The 16220-nt window shown below is 45.2% G+C and overlaps 1 protein-coding gene and 1 pseudogene across 2 annotated transcripts; both read right to left on the reverse strand.

Annotated features, from left to right (window-relative positions):
- Nucleotides 1-2918: 2918 nt before the first annotated feature.
- LOC311106619 (uncharacterized protein) lies at nt 2919-9533 on the reverse strand. Its single transcript, XM_084149004.1, has 6 exons — nt 9253-9533; nt 5727-5960; nt 4505-5490; nt 4125-4292; nt 3703-3810; nt 2919-3606 (listed from the first exon to the last, which is right to left on the reverse strand). Exons 1-6 carry the CDS (start codon nt 9419-9421, stop codon nt 3283-3285), a joined length of 1989 nt encoding a protein of 662 aa, XP_084005130.1. The 5' UTR covers nt 9422-9533; the 3' UTR covers nt 2919-3282.
- Nucleotides 9534-12359: 2826 nt separating this feature from the next.
- On the reverse strand, nt 12360-14452 carry LOC311110147 (annotated as a pseudogene). Its single transcript, XR_014615273.1, has 2 exons — nt 14242-14452; nt 12360-14063 (listed from the first exon to the last, which is right to left on the reverse strand). The product of XR_014615273.1 is annotated as an uncharacterized misc_RNA (transcript).
- Between the last annotated feature and the right edge of the window lie 1768 nt (nt 14453-16220).

The following is a 16220-nucleotide window of genomic DNA, read 5'->3' on the forward strand; positions in this document are numbered from 1 at the left end:
CGAAATAGGTTGCATAGAATCAATAGATGTCATTTTACATGGCCTGTCCATCATTGGAGCTTGGGTAACACACAGAAGTTCCGCCAAACAGATTGTTATAGTGTAATTACCATTTTATGTCATTTCTAAGTAAATGTTCATTTCTGTACCAGGCTTCTCCTCGGCTTTCAATCAGGCAATAGTTTCTATCAATGGTGCTGTCTGTTCTACCCGTACGTGAACAATTTCTATGATCACAGAGCCATGGACTGACTGACAGGCTGCCTTGATTATATACTAATTGGAGTCACAGGCGTTTCAATGTTTTTTGTTTTTGCGTCAAAGGGGGAGGGCTCAGGCTGCACAAGGACACCGAAATCTAATAACTACTCCCTTAGTTATAGAAAGACACTCACCCACTTACACAAGCTGAGAAATATGCTGACGTTGCTCCATGTAATTAAGAACATAGACTCACTTGCACGTGCGCACACACAAAAACAAACACACACACACAGAGACCTTTGTGCCTGAGAGAACCCTGAAGGCGACCAACACTACCTCCCTGACAAGCGACAGACACACATACCAGCGACAGCCAGACAGACCAGTGACAGACAGACAGACAAATAGACAGACCAACGACAGACAGACAAACCAGTGAGCTGTGTTGACAGAGAAACAACCTCACAGATACCAGTGTGCATCAAGTTGACATGGAGCTGTACCGGCAGTGTGGAGAAACCCCAGCAGGGCAGAAGTCAGACGGAACACACACAGACGTCATCTCTAACACACGTCACACACCCTCACAGACTGGCTGTGTCCACAATCAACTTCACCAAGGTAAGAATCTGTGTTCCCCCCTGCTGCCTCACTCTCTATTCAGAGTGATAAGAACAAACACGCTGGGACCTTTTCAAATGTTCTGCTTGTAACCCTGTACTGATGTATACTACCGTTCAAAAGTTTGGGGTCACTTAGAAATGTCCTTGTTTTCGAAAGAAAAGCAATTTTTTGGCCAGAAACAAATCACTTTCTTCTGAAACTCGTCAGTCTATTCTTGTTCTGAGAAATGAAGGCTATTCCATGCGAGAAATTGCCAAGAAACTGAAGATCTCGTACAACGCTGTGCACTACTCCCTTCACAGAACAGCGCAAACTAGCTCTAACCAGAATAGAAAGTGGAGTGGGAGACCCCACTCTATATATAGTTATTCTGTATGCTCTGTGAAGTCTTTATGTATGCTCTATGAAGGCTATATGAAGTTCGTATGTATGCTCTGTGAAGGCTGTATGAAGTCCTTATGTATGTGCTTTGTTAAGGCTATATAGTCCTTCTTTATGCTCTATGAAGTGTATTGTGTTATTCTCCTCTCAGGGCTCAGTGGCAAGTTGAGCTCTAGTTTCCCTCCATAGAGACCAGCTGCAGTGTGTCTGGTGATGCTGTGTGCCCTCCTACTGACCGCCATCACAGCTGCAGTGTGTCTGGTGATGCTGTGTGCCCTCCTACTGACCGCCATCACAGCTGCAGTGTGTCTGGTGATGCTGTGTGCCCTCCTACTGACCGCCATCACAGCTGCAGTGTGTCTGGTGATGCTGTGTGCCCTCCTACTGACCGCCATCACAGCTGCAGTGTGTCTGGTGATGCTGTGTGCCCTCCTACTGACCGCCATCACAGCTGCAGTGTGTCTGGTGATGCTGTGTGCCCTCCTACTGACCGCCATCACAGCTGCAGTGTGTCTGGTGATGCTGTGTGCCCTCCTACTGATCGCCATCACAGCTGCAGTGTGTCTGGTGATGCTGTGTGCCCTCCTACTGACCGCCATCACAGCTGCAGTGTGTCTGGTGATGCTGTGTGCCCTCCTACTGACCGCCATCACAGCTGCAGTGTGTCTGGTGATGCTGTGTGCCCTCCTACTGACCGCCATCACAGCTGCAGTGTGTCTGGTGATGCTGTGTGCCCTCCTACTGACCGCCATCACAGCTGCAGTGTGTCTGGTGATGCTGTGTGCCCTCCTACTGACCGCCATCACAGCTGCAGTGTGTCTGGTGATGCTGTGTGCCCTCCTACTGACCGCCATCACAGCTGCAGTGTGTCTGGTGATGCTGTGTGCCCTCCTACTGACCGCCATCACAGCTGCAGTGTGTCTGGTGATGCTGTGTGCCCTCCTACTGACCGCCATCACAGCTGCAGTGTGTCTGGTGATGCTGTGTGCCCTCCTACTGACCGCCATCACAGCTCTGGCTATCCACTGTGTGTACTACTACCAACTACAGATCAAATCTACGTTTATTTGTCGCATACACAGATTTTAATATGTTATTGCAGGTGCAGTGAAATGCTTGTGTTTCAATCTCCAACAGTGGAGTAATACCTAGCAATCCCCCCCAAATTGTTTTGAACTACATAGGATCTGAGTATACAAAACATTAGGAAGACCAGCTCCTTCCATGACATAGACTGACCAGGTGAATCCAGGTGAAATCTATGATCCCTTATTGATGTCACTTGCTAAATCCACTTCAATCAGTGCAGATGAAGGGGAGGAGACAGGTTAAAGAATTTTGAGTGTGTCAAGAACTGCAACACTGATGGGTTTTTCCACACTCAGTTTCCCGTGTGTATCAAGAATAGTCCACCACCCAAAGGACACCCAGCCAACTAGACAACTGTGGGACACATTGGAGTCAACATGGGCCAGCATCCCTGTGGAACACTTTCGACACCTTGTAGAATCCATGCCCCGACGAATTGAGGCGGTTCTGAGGGCAAAAAGGGCTGCAACTCAATATTAGGAAGGTGTTCCTAATGTTTTGTACACTCAGTGTATATTCAGTGTTAGAACAGTTGAGACATAGTCCTGTGTCTTCGTGAACATTTACAATTCAGATAGAAGGCCAGGATCATGCAACAATGCCAGAAAAGATAGACAAAAGCAGGTAAAGACACTTTAATAAACATTTTATCTACATTTATTTTGTGACAGTCGGAATGTCTGCAAAGGTGAAATCTTGTAGAATACATTTTGGGGTTTTCTGCAGCTGTATAACGAAGGTATAGAACTGGGTCGCAGATCTACTGTATGTGGCAAGTTAATGTGTTGACTGTCATGTGTCTTCATTGCACATAAAAGGGTTACAAGTGCACTGAAATAAAATTTAAAATCCATTACCTTCACAAAAAACATAAAAAAATATAACAACTACCGGTAAACCCCAAGAAAAATGTTTTGTTTTCAAACGACTCACTCAGCATATAGGAGGTCACTGTAAGTAAAATTCCAGCTCATCACTACAGAATTAGGCCAACAGTTCATTTTTCAGCGCTAACAGCTTGGGCTTCAGCTTTCCATCGTCGAGGTTCAGGAAGACTTTCTGCATGAACTCAAAGGTGCTGCCCAGGGCCTTGGGGTAGTTCAGATGGAGGGAGTAGAGTAGGCCAAACACAACCACGAGAGCATCTGGCCAGGAGCGGGAGTTAGTCATGACGATCTTATCCTCAAGGACAATGGATACATGGGCTGGTCTGATGGGTACACCACCCACCACCACCTCATTGTGCTGGCCCACCACTGAGAGAATGGAAACGCCATCCAGAATACCAGGGTTGCTGAGTTCTCCCACCTTAATGACATAAGAAAAAACAAAGTTTAAAAATCACAATACAAAAGAATATTGCGTTGATAATGGTACAGGCTGTAAAACCATATAGGTGACCACCTTGCAGACTTTGAAGACATCAGAACTATCCTCTCGTAACAACAAAGGGAGACCAGCCAGGACTGCAGAGCGGGCCACAGTGATGTTCTTTTCTCCCTGTGAAGTGAACTAAAGAGTGCACATTTCACAATGTAATTTAGCATTTAAATAATCCAGCAAATTGAGATCGTCAACCCCAACATAGAGGAGTAATCTAATCTGGTTCCAGTCACAACTAACAGTTGAAGTATATGTCCATATAGTGCACGGGTGGCCAATCTTATCCACAAAATCCAGGTGTGGGTGCAGGCTTTTGTTCCAACCAAGCAGTAAACAACGTCTTGGTTGAAGATTAGTTGATAAAGTTGAATCAGGTGTGTCACTGCTTGATTGAAACAAGAGTCTGCAGCCACACCAAGATTGTCCATCCCTGATCCACTGACCTGCTCATTGTACACTCTCAGGATGCTTGAGAACTTCCCTCCATAGGTGGTGGACTTCCCCTCCTTCTCCCTGAACAGGGTCAGCAAGCGGGGCGTGTGGTGGTCCAAGGCAGCGTAGAACGTCTGCTGCAGGCTCTGGTTGGTGATTCTCTGAAACTCAGCATGTACCTGCAGCAAAAGATAAAGCACATAGAACACATCAATTTATGGCAGTCAGGCAAGTTGAGCATGCCCTGAGAATTTTGTTACTGATAACCACCATTTGTGAGTACAACCAAAAGCCCATGTGACATCCATCAAAGAAGATCTGAATTGCAATGGAAATGTAGATTGTTATGAGCATATGAATGGACAAACCCAACTTTTCTTAGTCTGCTTACCTGGGCTTCGAGGAAGAGTGCTGGCCAGCGTGTTCTGAGATGCTCTACTGGGGGACTGGATTTCACGATTTCTTGGCGTCGGAGAGCAAATGTCTTCTGCATGTGTTGATTGATGAGTGGCAGGTCTCTGTTTTCTTTCGTAATTTCGTGGACCATCTCCAGTCTCTGTTTCTCCAGGCTGGCCTCGTCTTCTCCTTGAGGGAAGTTGGGCAGGAAGTTCACCTCTGCCCGGCGAGCTCGTTTAATGTTGCTCCGAGCATGCTCATTGTCAGGACGATGCTTGCTCCTCCTCCCCCCATTCACAGCAACCTCTGGGAACCCAACACGGCGTAACTTCTGCCTGTAGTTTCCCATTTTGAATTTCAGGCTATTCTTCCAGCCATCACAGCCTGTTCTTGAGCCAGGCTCTTTCAAACATGGGTGCTTGGTTACAAGGGCCTCAGCTGCCTTGGCAAACTGCCTGTCACTTGGGTAAGCTTTGAAATTGAAGATGGTCCATGCCATCCTATCAAGAATGTTGTGTTTTTGATCCCTTGTTATTTTCAGCACAGTTTCATGTCTCAGATATGCGCAATTGCCCTCTCTCAGAGCAAACTCAACCTCCATCGAGAAAGTGGGTATGACAAATACCTCAGGCCACCTGCCTAGCCGCTCTGGTGGGGTGTCCTGTAACTCAGTGGCTGAGAGTCCAGCTAAACCGAGGTCTGTATCACGTCGTATTGGCAAAACTTTCACCGTAGCCCTAGGAGAAGGCAAGTCTTCAATGGTCTCTAAGTTGAAGAGCTCATTGTTGAAATCAGGGTCTTCATAAAGAAGACAGAAATCAAACTTCAGATGTAGTTTCTCCTTGAGCGTTGATATCAGCTCATTCAGTGAATCAGGTTGAGAGGGCAGAACCACTTTCTCTATTCTGTTGTCGTTGATGATTACTTTCAGTTTGATGGCTTCATCTGCAGACCCTTCTGCCTCCATTTGGAATGTGAAATCTGAGGAAAAGAAAGGACTCAGCGTCACCAGGGCTTAAAGCCACAGACTGTATGATTTCCAATAATTTCCACTAATAAAATGCCCCTTGATTTCAAAGAGTATGACCTTTAAATACAGCTCTAACAACAACAGCACGACTGTGTTACAATAAATGATGTGCTGAAAGGTATAGCTGTGTCCACTGACCAATGCTATGGCTTGATAATATGTGTTGAGAGCTTGTCAGCGAACCCACCTTCAGGAGTGGATACTTGGTCTGGATCTTCTTTGGGATCAGACTCCAGCCTTTGAATGTGCTCTTCAACCTCACTGATCCAGTGGGTATCCTCTTCCTCTTTACACTGTGACACTGTGGGCTCTGGGTCCTCCTGTCCTAGACGGAGGCTCCAGTCTTGAGTACATGACTGCTGCTCAGGGGCAACCTGCACCAAAGTGATAGTAGCTTCAGCTTGCTGCTGGCAGTTTGACTCTGGAGGGAAGGAGATACAGTTGCAAATTTGGAATCCGTTTCGGTGAAACTGCCACGTCCGTTTGCGATATTACAACAACAGAAATGTAACTTCAAACAACATTTGTTTTATTCCCTCGGACATCATTGCATGCGCTATAGAACAGCAGTGTATGTAGCTACTACTATTTTTTTGTATTACTTTGCTCAGCCGGGTCTCAGACTAGACGTAACACAGTAAATGTAAATCCTGTGCACTCAAATTAGTATGATATGTTACGTTTGGTATGGTTACATAAGACAGAAGGTTACTTAAGGCAAAAATGAAATGGAGGTGGATGGGTGGGCGTATAATGTGAACGGACAACTTAAAAATGTTAGCTACTTTTAAACTACTTACTAGCTACTTTGCAACTAAACTCAGCAAAAAAAGAAACGTCCCTTTTTCAGGACCCGGTCTTTCAAAGATAATTTGTAAAAATCCAAATAACTTCACAGATCTTCATTGTAAAGGGTTTAAACACTGTTTCCCATGCTTGTTCAAAGTTAAATCTAGAATCGGCTTCCTATTTCGCAACAAAGCCTCCTTCACTCATGCTGCCAAACATGCCCTCGTAAAACTGACTATCCTACCGATCCTTGACTTCGGCGATGTCATTTACAAAATAGCCTCCAACACTCTACTCAGCAAATTGGATGTAGTCTATCACAGTGCCATCCGTTTTGTCTCCAAAGCCCCATACACTACCCACCACTGTGACCTGTACGCTCTTGTTGGCTGGTCCTCACTACATGTTCGTCGTCAAACCCACTGGCTCCAGGCCATCTATAAATCACTGCTAGGCAAATCCCCGCCTTATCTTAGCTCATTGGTCACCATAGCAGCACCCACCCGTAGTCTGCGCTCCAGCAGGTATATCTCACTGGTCATCCCCAAAACCAACACCTCCTTTGGCCGCCATTCCTTCCAGTTCTCTGCTGCCAATGACTGGAACGAATTGCAAAAATCTCTGAAGCTGGAGACTCTTATCTCCCTCACTAACTTTAAGCATCAGTTGTCAGAGCACCTTACCGATCACTGCACCTGTACACAGCCCATCTGAAATTAGCCCACCCAACTACCTCATCCCTATATTGTTATTTATTTTGCTCTTTTGCACCCCAGTATCTCTATTTGCACATAATCTCTTGCACATCTAGCATTCCAGTGTTAATACTAATTGTAATTATTTTGCACTATAGCCTATTTATTGCCTTACCTCCATAACTTGCTACATTTGCACACACTGTATATATATTTTCTGTTGTATTTTTTTGACTTTATGTTTTTTTACCCCATATGTAACTCTGTGTTGTTGTTTTTATCGCACTGCTTTGCTTTATCTTAGCCAGGTCGCAGTTGTAAATGAGAACTTGTTCTCAACTGGCTTACCTGGTTAAATAAAGGTTAAATAAAATAAATAAATAAAAACCATAAACAATTAAATGAACATGCACCTGTGGAACGGTCGTTAAGACACTAACAGCTTACAGACGGTAGGCAATTAAGGTCACAGTTATGAAAACTTAGGACACTAAAGAGGCCTTTCTACTGGCTCTGAAAAACACCAAAAGAAAGATGCCCAGGGTCCCTGCTCATCTGCGTGAAAGTGCCTTAGGCATGCTGCAAGGAGGCATGAGGACTGCAGATGTGGCCAGGGCAATAAATTGCCATTTCTGTACTGTGAGACGCCCAAGACAGAGCTACAGGGAGACAGGACTGACAGCTGATCATCCTCGCAGTGGCAGACCACGTGTAACAACACCTGCACAGGATCGGTACATCCGAACATCACACCTGTGGGACAGGTACAGGATGGCAACAACAACTGCCTGAGTTACACCAGGAATGCACAATCCCTCCATCAGTGTTCAGACTGTCCGCAATAGGCTGAGAGAGGCTGGACTGAGGGCTTGTAGGCCTGTTGTAAGGCAGGTCCTCACCAGACATCACCGGCAACAACGTCGCCTATGGGCGCAAACCCACCGTTGCTGAACCAGACAGGACTGGCAAAAAGTGCTCTTCACTGACTGACCTCCCGAGTGGCGCAGTGGTCTAAGGCACTAGCTGTGCCACTAGAGATCCTGGTTCGAATCCAGGCGCTGTCGTAGCCGGCCACGACCGAGAGACCCATGGGGCGGCGCACAATTGGCCCAGGGTAGGGTAGGGGAGGGAATGGCTGGCAGGGATGTAGCTCAGTTGGTAGAGCATGGTGTTTGCAACGCCAGGGTTGTGGGTTCGATTCCCACGGGGGAAATCGAATGTATGCACGAATGTATGCACTCACTAACTGTAAGTCTGCTAAATGACTAAAATGTAAATGAGTCTTGGTTTTGTTACACCGAGGCCTGTACTCTGGTGCGGGATCGATTTGGAGGTGGAGGGTCCTTCATTGTCTGGGGTGCTGTGTCACAGCATCATCGGACTGAGCTTGTTGTCATTGCAGGCAATCTCAACGCTGTGCGTTACAGGGAAGACATTACGCTGTGCGTAACATCCTCCTCCCTCATGTGGTACCCTTCCTGCAGGCTCATCCTGACATGACCCTCCAGCATGACAATGCCACCAGCCATACTGCTCGTTCTGTGCGTGATTTCCTGCAAGACAGGAATGTCAGTGTTCTGCCATGGCCAGTGAAGAGCCCAGATCTCAATCCCATTGAGCACGTCTGGGACCTTTTGGATGAGAGGGTGAGGGCTAGGGCCATTCCCCCCAGAAATGTCTGGGAACTTGCAGGTGCCTTGGTGGAATAGTGGGGTAACATCTCACAGCAAGAACTGGCAAATCTGGTGCAGTCCATGAGGATGAGATGCACTGCAGTACCAGCTATTGTACATTTAGCAAATTCGTAACATATACAAAACGGCTGGACATGCACAAATTAATACATACCATACGAAACGTAACATATCACACTAAATGTAATGTTTCGGAGTTAATACGAAATGTTGAGACCAGGTTGCGTTGCTGGGTTGCTGGATGCTCGTCGCCCCCTTTTCAAAAACAAAACAGGAACAAATGCAGTGGCGCTGTTTCACATTTTGCGGATCTCAGCTTTAAGGCCAGTTCCCCTGACTACACTATCAATTAAGGTTTTGTAATTGGCACTTTCAATGAAGATTCGCCATTGACAAACATTTAGGGTCTGGGACACTGGCCCCCAGGGCTAGAAAGCTTGCTAACGTTATTAGATAGACACCCATGTAGCTAATTAGCTACACCTCCCCTTTTGTATGTGGTTAGACGCTACAAAACAATTACTGTACTACAAACCTCCTCTATGCAACATCAACAGCCCACGAAGACGTTCGTTCTCCTCTTTCGTACGGAAAACGTCTACCTGGTACTCTGCTATCGTTTTTTCAACTACCCCAAATATCTCCTCAGCAGCCGCTGTTAATTTCTGGTTGAGCAACTCTCTCAACAACTCTATTTTAGACATGTTTTGTATTGTTTATTTTCCTCCAAGCAAAAGTTGCATGTACTGCTGCAGAAGATAAACACAGAAGCGCATGCCCCCCTTCCTAGGGCATAACACATTATGTACTATCGCCCTCTGCTGGAGTGGAGTGCGACAGAGTTGTCTTTTTTTTTTTCTTCTTCTTCTTCTTCTTCTTCTTCTTCTTCTTCTTCTTCTTCTTCTTCTTCTACGATTTCATGGCGATCCACAAGCAAACGTTTAAGGTGCATGTCGCCACCTACTGTGCTAGAGTATGCGATAAATCATGGTCTGCTTAATTCTGTACTTCTAAGAAAATAAAATAAAAAATAAACAATAAATCCCTACTGACTTCTACCCCCCCGCCAAAAAAAACTCCATAGCACCCCAACCCATTCAACTTTATCTATATAATGCTGAAACAATCCACACTTAAAATTATTCAGCATGTCTACAACCATTTCAACAGTAACATCTGTTACCCCAATAACTACTTTGCCGTATTTACATTTACATTTTAGTCATTTAGCAGACGCTCTTAACCAGAGCGACTTACAGGAGCAATTAGGGTTAAGTGCCTTGCTCAAGGGCACATTAACGTCATTTAGCAGACGCTCTTAGCCAGAGCGACTCACAAATTGGTGCGTTCACCCTATAGCCAGTGGGATAACCACTTTACAATTTGGGGGGGGGGGGGGGGGGGGGAGGGTTAGAAGGAATACTTTATCCTATCCCAGGTATTCCTTAAAGAGGTGGGGTTTCAAATGTCTCCGGAAGGTGGTGAGTGACTCCGCTGTCCTGGCGTCGTGAGGGAGCTTGTTCCACCATTGGGGTGCCAGAGCAGCGAACAGTTTTGACTGGGCTGAGCGGGAGCTATGCTTCCGCAGAGGAAGGGGAGCCAGCAGGCCAGAGGTGGATGAACGCAATGTCCTCGTTTGGGTGTAGGGACTGATCAGAGCCTGAAGGTACAGCGGTGCCGTTCCCCTCACTGCTCCATAGGCAAGCACCATGGTCTTGTAGCGGATGCGAGCTTCAACTGGAAGCCAGTGGAGTGTGCGGAGGAGGGGGGTGACGTGAGAGAACTTGGGAAGGTTGAACACCAGACGGGCTGCGGCATTCTGGATGAGTTGTAGGGGTTTAATGGCACAGGCAGGGAGCCCAGCCAACAGAGAGTTGCAGTAGTCCAGACGGGAGATGACAAGTGCCTGGACCAGGACCTGCGCCGCTTCCTGTGTAAGGCAGGGTCGCACTCTCCGAATGTTGTAGAGCATGAACCTGCAGGAGCGGGTCACCGCCTTGATGTTGGCGGAGAACGACAGGGTGTTGTCCAGGGTCACGCCTAGGCTCTTCGCACTCTGGGAGGAGGACACAGCGGAGTTGTCAACCGTATCCACAATAACCTTCAACTTGGCATTTCTGCTTTCCACAACCCGAGTCGTGTTGATAACCTTGCCAATGAAAGCTATGCAGTTAACTTTATTCACTATCAAAGTGTCCTTTGACACAGCATATTCATGAGCACAAGATTTCTGAACAGGTCTCAAAACCATGCCAGGTCCAGCAGAAGCACCAGCCCTGACATTAGGTCCACTTAGTACAGCAGCAGCCATGGAAGCTCCATCATTCCACACTGTAGTTCCACCAATCTGTCTTCACATTGCTCTGACATTCACCGTAATCATGTTCCCCTCCACATTTGGCACATCTTTTCTTTCCTTTACACTGAGCAGCTACATGTCCCATTCTTTGGCATTTAAAACACCGCAATGGGGATGGGACACATTCTCTGACATTGAAACTAATGAATCCTATCTGTACTTGTCTAGGTAAAGCCTTCTCAAACCTCAGTAGCACTGATAAGCTTTCTCTTCTTTGACCCTCTTTCCTACTGATCAACCTTTTGGCCTCAATCACTCTGCTTCCCGTCACATTTTCTGTAATATCATCTATGGACATAGATATTGGGACCCCAGTGATGACTCCCCTCAACCTAGCATAAGCACCAGGGACAATGCTTTTAATCTTCTTCCCATTAAGCTTTTCCATTTGCAGAATCTTCCCTTGCTGAGCCGAGCTACCACAAAATATTAACAATCTACCATTTCCAATTAACTGGGCTAATTTGACTTCACCTATCTCTTTCTCTACTGCATTGGTTAGTTGGATAGGGTGTAAATGAGGCCCTGTGGTCTCATCAAACACCATCACCACTTTCCACTCCTACACATTTTTACTCTTGCTTCCTATCTTGGCCCTCTTTATGCTTTCTTTACTAGACGCTCCACTGCTTTCAGTATCATGATCTCTATTCTTCCTGTGTCTTTCCACTACAGACCATTCCGGTCCTTGACGCTCATCCTCCCGCTCCATATCATCAGAACTGACACTCATACTGTTCGCATTCCAGCACAGCTGTTGCTTCTCCAACCTTTTCTCCATTTCGTCCGCACTACTCGCCTCCATTTCAGCTGTCATACTTCCAAACTTCTCACGCATCAACAACTCATTCACCCAGTTTGGACTCCGCACTCGGAATTCTCCAGGCACGAAGTCATTCAAACAAATCTGAAATCTTGTGCGCCACATCACAACCTCCAAGCGAGCGCTTCCTCCTCTAGTTGACCGAAGTCCTCTTGGGACGTCCCTACCCCATTGAAGTTCTTCTTCTTCTTCTTTTTGTGCTACAGGGTCTGTGTCCACTCCAGTATATCTCGCTAAATGATTAGTGTGTAGATGCAGCCATTTGATAGACAGCTCAGAGATATTTCCACTGCCTTTACGGATAATTAAAAGGGTTTTTATTTAAAGATTGGAACCAGTTCCCTTTTCCTAACACTTGTATTGATTTCATCAGGTAATGGTTGCCTAGTTGGTGTTCCCAACATGATCCCGCAACGCTGCCAGAGAAGAGAGAAGCTAAAAAAAGACACTTCAATTAACACATTATCAGCCATTTATTCTGTAGTACTTTATGGATGTCTGGGAATGTACAATATCTGGGTTGGTTGAAAGAAGCAGCTCTAATTTCAGGTGGTATATTTAGTTCCCATTGAACGCAGCGTAACTGTATCATACCAATTCTCTATACTTGTAAATACACATGAAATGAAACAGATGTTTTTCCCTTGGTGCATTTTGGCATTAGGCTCAGAGGTAAATATGACATTTGGTGTATGGAAGATCTTGCCACATTAAACACAAGGGAACAAACATTCTGAAAACTAGGCTGTTTACAACATCAGGGTAGAGGTGGTGACGTATTACCATATATGAACAAGACATATTACTCTCAAGACCAATGCAAGCTTTATATACAGACAGAGAACAGTGGATCACATCATGTCCTCTGTGTCATCCTATAACTAATGAAAATGGACTCCTGTTGCTCAGAAACCCACTAACTGCTCTCTGTTAGAACATGATATTCATCAGAGAGCAGTGTCTTGAGGAGGGGTATCTCCTTTCACATGTCTCTCAGTCTGCTGTCTGATTCTCTCCCCCCACACAGGGCACAGTCATGTGTTCTCCTTCTTGTAAACAGTCTTCTCGTGGTTCCCTAAAGTCTGAATCCATTGTGGCATTGGCCACATTCATGACACCTAATTTATATGTTTGTGAGCTGTCTGATGCTTCTTTAACATACTTGATGTGGTAAAGCATTTTCTACATACAGGACACATGTATGGCTTCTCCCCTGTGTGAGTCCTCATGTGCACTATCAGAGATGTATTCTGACTGAAACATTTTCCACAATCCTGGCATTGATGTGGTTTCTCCCCTGTGTGGCTTCTCATATGTAAGTTTAGGTGTCCGCGCTGAGTAAATCCTTTGCCACAATCATGACAGCGAAACGGCTTCTCCCCTGTATGACTCCTCAAATGCCTTTTCAGGAAAGTATCCCAAGCAAAATATTTACCACAAACATGACAACACTTTGCTCCGATGTGAGTTTGTAGGTGATCTATCATACTTTCTGTGGACTGACAGAATTTTCCACACACACCACAAAGATGTTCTTTATCCTGTGCGTGCGTTTGCACATGATTTAATAAAGAAGCCATGGAGTCAAATTGCTTTCCACATACCTTACAACTAGGAGCAGCACCCCAGCTTACACTGGGTCTCGAGTGTGATTTTAGATGGTTCAATTTCCTGTCCTTAACACTGATGTGAGAACTTTGTCCTTCTACCGTCTTTGTTCTCTTTGATTTGAGTGGCTTTAACGTTAGACCTGACAGAGGTCCTCCACTCTCCATCCTGTCAATATGTCCTCTGTTTTCACTCTGAGCTGCAGAACACTCTGTATCTACTGCAGAGAAGGGCTGAGACTCTCTGGTTGGTTCTGATACGCCATAGTTTTCTACATAAGGTTCTGTTTTGATCTGTTCAGTTGAGGTGGTGGGTAGAGAGTATATCTCTCCATGTGAGGACTGAGTTGGGTCTTGATAATAGCCACTTGATACACAGCCGTAACAATTGATAAACTCATTGACATGATTCTCATCCTCCTGACTGGTCCTTGGTTCGTCCTGTTCATCTTTCATCTGTGTGGGTTCTGGGTCCTTCTGCCCCAGACTGGGGCTCCACTCCTGCTGCTCAGGGGAAACCACCTCATCAGACACGGTGACAGTGAGCTGCTGGAGGTCTGGAGAGAAGGAGAATATGAAAAAGAAAACTCAAAAGCTGAATTGAGACGTAGTTAGGCTCAGAATAATTATATTTTTTTACATACCTTGGTTTTGTAAATACACTCTACAAAATGAATTACATTGAAAGATAATCGTAACTCATATGACATGAATGTTGATAAAACAAACACACACCTGCTCGTCTATGTAACTTGATATCTGGCTTAGTACGGACATCCAGCATGCTCCGTAGACGCCTGTTCTCCTCCTTTGTGTGAGAAACCTCTTCCTGGTACTCTGCTATCGTTTCTTCAACGACACCAAATATCTCCTCAGCTGCCGCTATCAATTTCTGGTTGAGAAACACTCTCAAGTACTCTATTTTAGACATTTTTTGAGAAGGAAAGCTGTCTAGCTAGCTAAGTTAACCAGCTAGCTACCAACATAAACAAAGTCAAGAAGACAAAGAGCGCTGTCAGTCTTTGTGCGTGCACGGCATAATTAATTTCGCACTGTCGCCCCCTGCTGGAGCGGAAGGCGCAGGTCGTGACGATCCTGCAGGTCAAATCAAATCAAAAAATAAATAATGTGTCACATACACGTGTTTAGCAGATGTTATTGCGGGTATAGCGAAATGCTTGTTGGCGCCAGCTGTGCTGCTTTTGAGAAGAGGGCTGATTAATGGGCAAAATTAATTCATCTCTAATCCTTTTTCCTACTAATCATTGATCAGATTGAATAGGTATTTTCCAATCTATTCTTGGAGGTCCTCCAGTGTGTGTGCATTTCTATTCTTGCCCAGCACATAGACCTACATGTAGTAGACTGCAGAGCTGGTGGCGCTGCTACAGCACTACTGGGGCAAATCTGAAGTTTAGATCAATCATTGCCTCCCTAGATCACTAAAGTACGCAAAATATATAACACACCCTACTGCTATCACCAATCCAACATTCTAATTTCCTTCTGGCAGGTTCTCCTATCACAGCCAAGGAACTCTGAGTGGTCATTGGGTTCTTGGTCACCTCCCTGACCAAGGTCCTTCTTGCCCGGTTGCTCAGTTTGGTCGGACGGCCAGCTCTAGGCAGAGTCTAGGTAGTTCCACATTTTTTCAATTTCCCAATGATGGAGATCACTGTGCTCTCGGAAACGTTCAACACTCTAGACATTGTTTTATACCCTTCCCCAGCTATATGCCTCATCACAATTTTATCTCGTGAGATCTGCAGACTTCATGGTATAGTTTCTGCTCTGACATGTACTTCTTCTTCTTCTTCTTCTTTAAGTGTTTATTGGCAAATGGCAACCAACTGGCAGGTGCATACACCACCACCCTACTGTACTGGAGTGTGAGGCCGGTCACAACTTATCTACACCACTATATTCTCTTAACTAACCCTGAATTTCTAATAAAATAAAATAATTCCCTACAAACCTCACTACTCCCATCATCCCCACCCAAAATACCACCCACTCCCCATTCCCATCCAACCCTGTCAAACAACCTCTCTCTTTCTACATCATACATTTCACAAAATGTTAACGTTCTGTTTCCTCTACCATTCAGCCATTACACATTCCAGTACGATGTTTCCCTATCAATTTCCAAGAGGGATTAAATCCTGTATGCCCTAATCTCATCCTACACAACATAACTTCCTCCCTTCTGTTCCCATTATATGACACTATCTCCAGTACAGATTTCTTTGTACTATAAAAATGTCTGCGCTTACTACTTTCATCCCATTGTCTCCGCCAGCAATCTAACCCATTTTTCCGAATCAATGTTTTAATTTCCCCTCTACCCAACTGCACCTGTATATCCACAATATTATTTTCCACTGCTTTTTGGCTTTTATATCTACAATATAATTTCCATGAACTCCTGTATGAGCCGGAATCCAACAGAACTGAATTTCAATACCATATATTTGTAAGCCCAACAACAGCATCATTATTTCTAACCATAAATCCTCATGTTCTGACTTTCCAGATCTTAAAACTACACAAAACGGATGCAGAGTCCGAACATATTACTACTCTTCTTGGTTGTACCTCTTCTATCCATTGCAAAACAACAATTATCGCAACCATTTCTGTTGAATCTACAGATTAATCATTTATTATTCTATTGCATAGATTAACATCGAACTCACGAATAAATGCACCCTGAG

The sequence above is a fragment of the Coregonus lavaretus genome (assembly GCF_964263955.1).
Source record: "Coregonus lavaretus genome assembly, chromosome: 3".
Taxonomy (NCBI): domain Eukaryota; kingdom Metazoa; phylum Chordata; class Actinopteri; order Salmoniformes; family Salmonidae; genus Coregonus; species Coregonus lavaretus.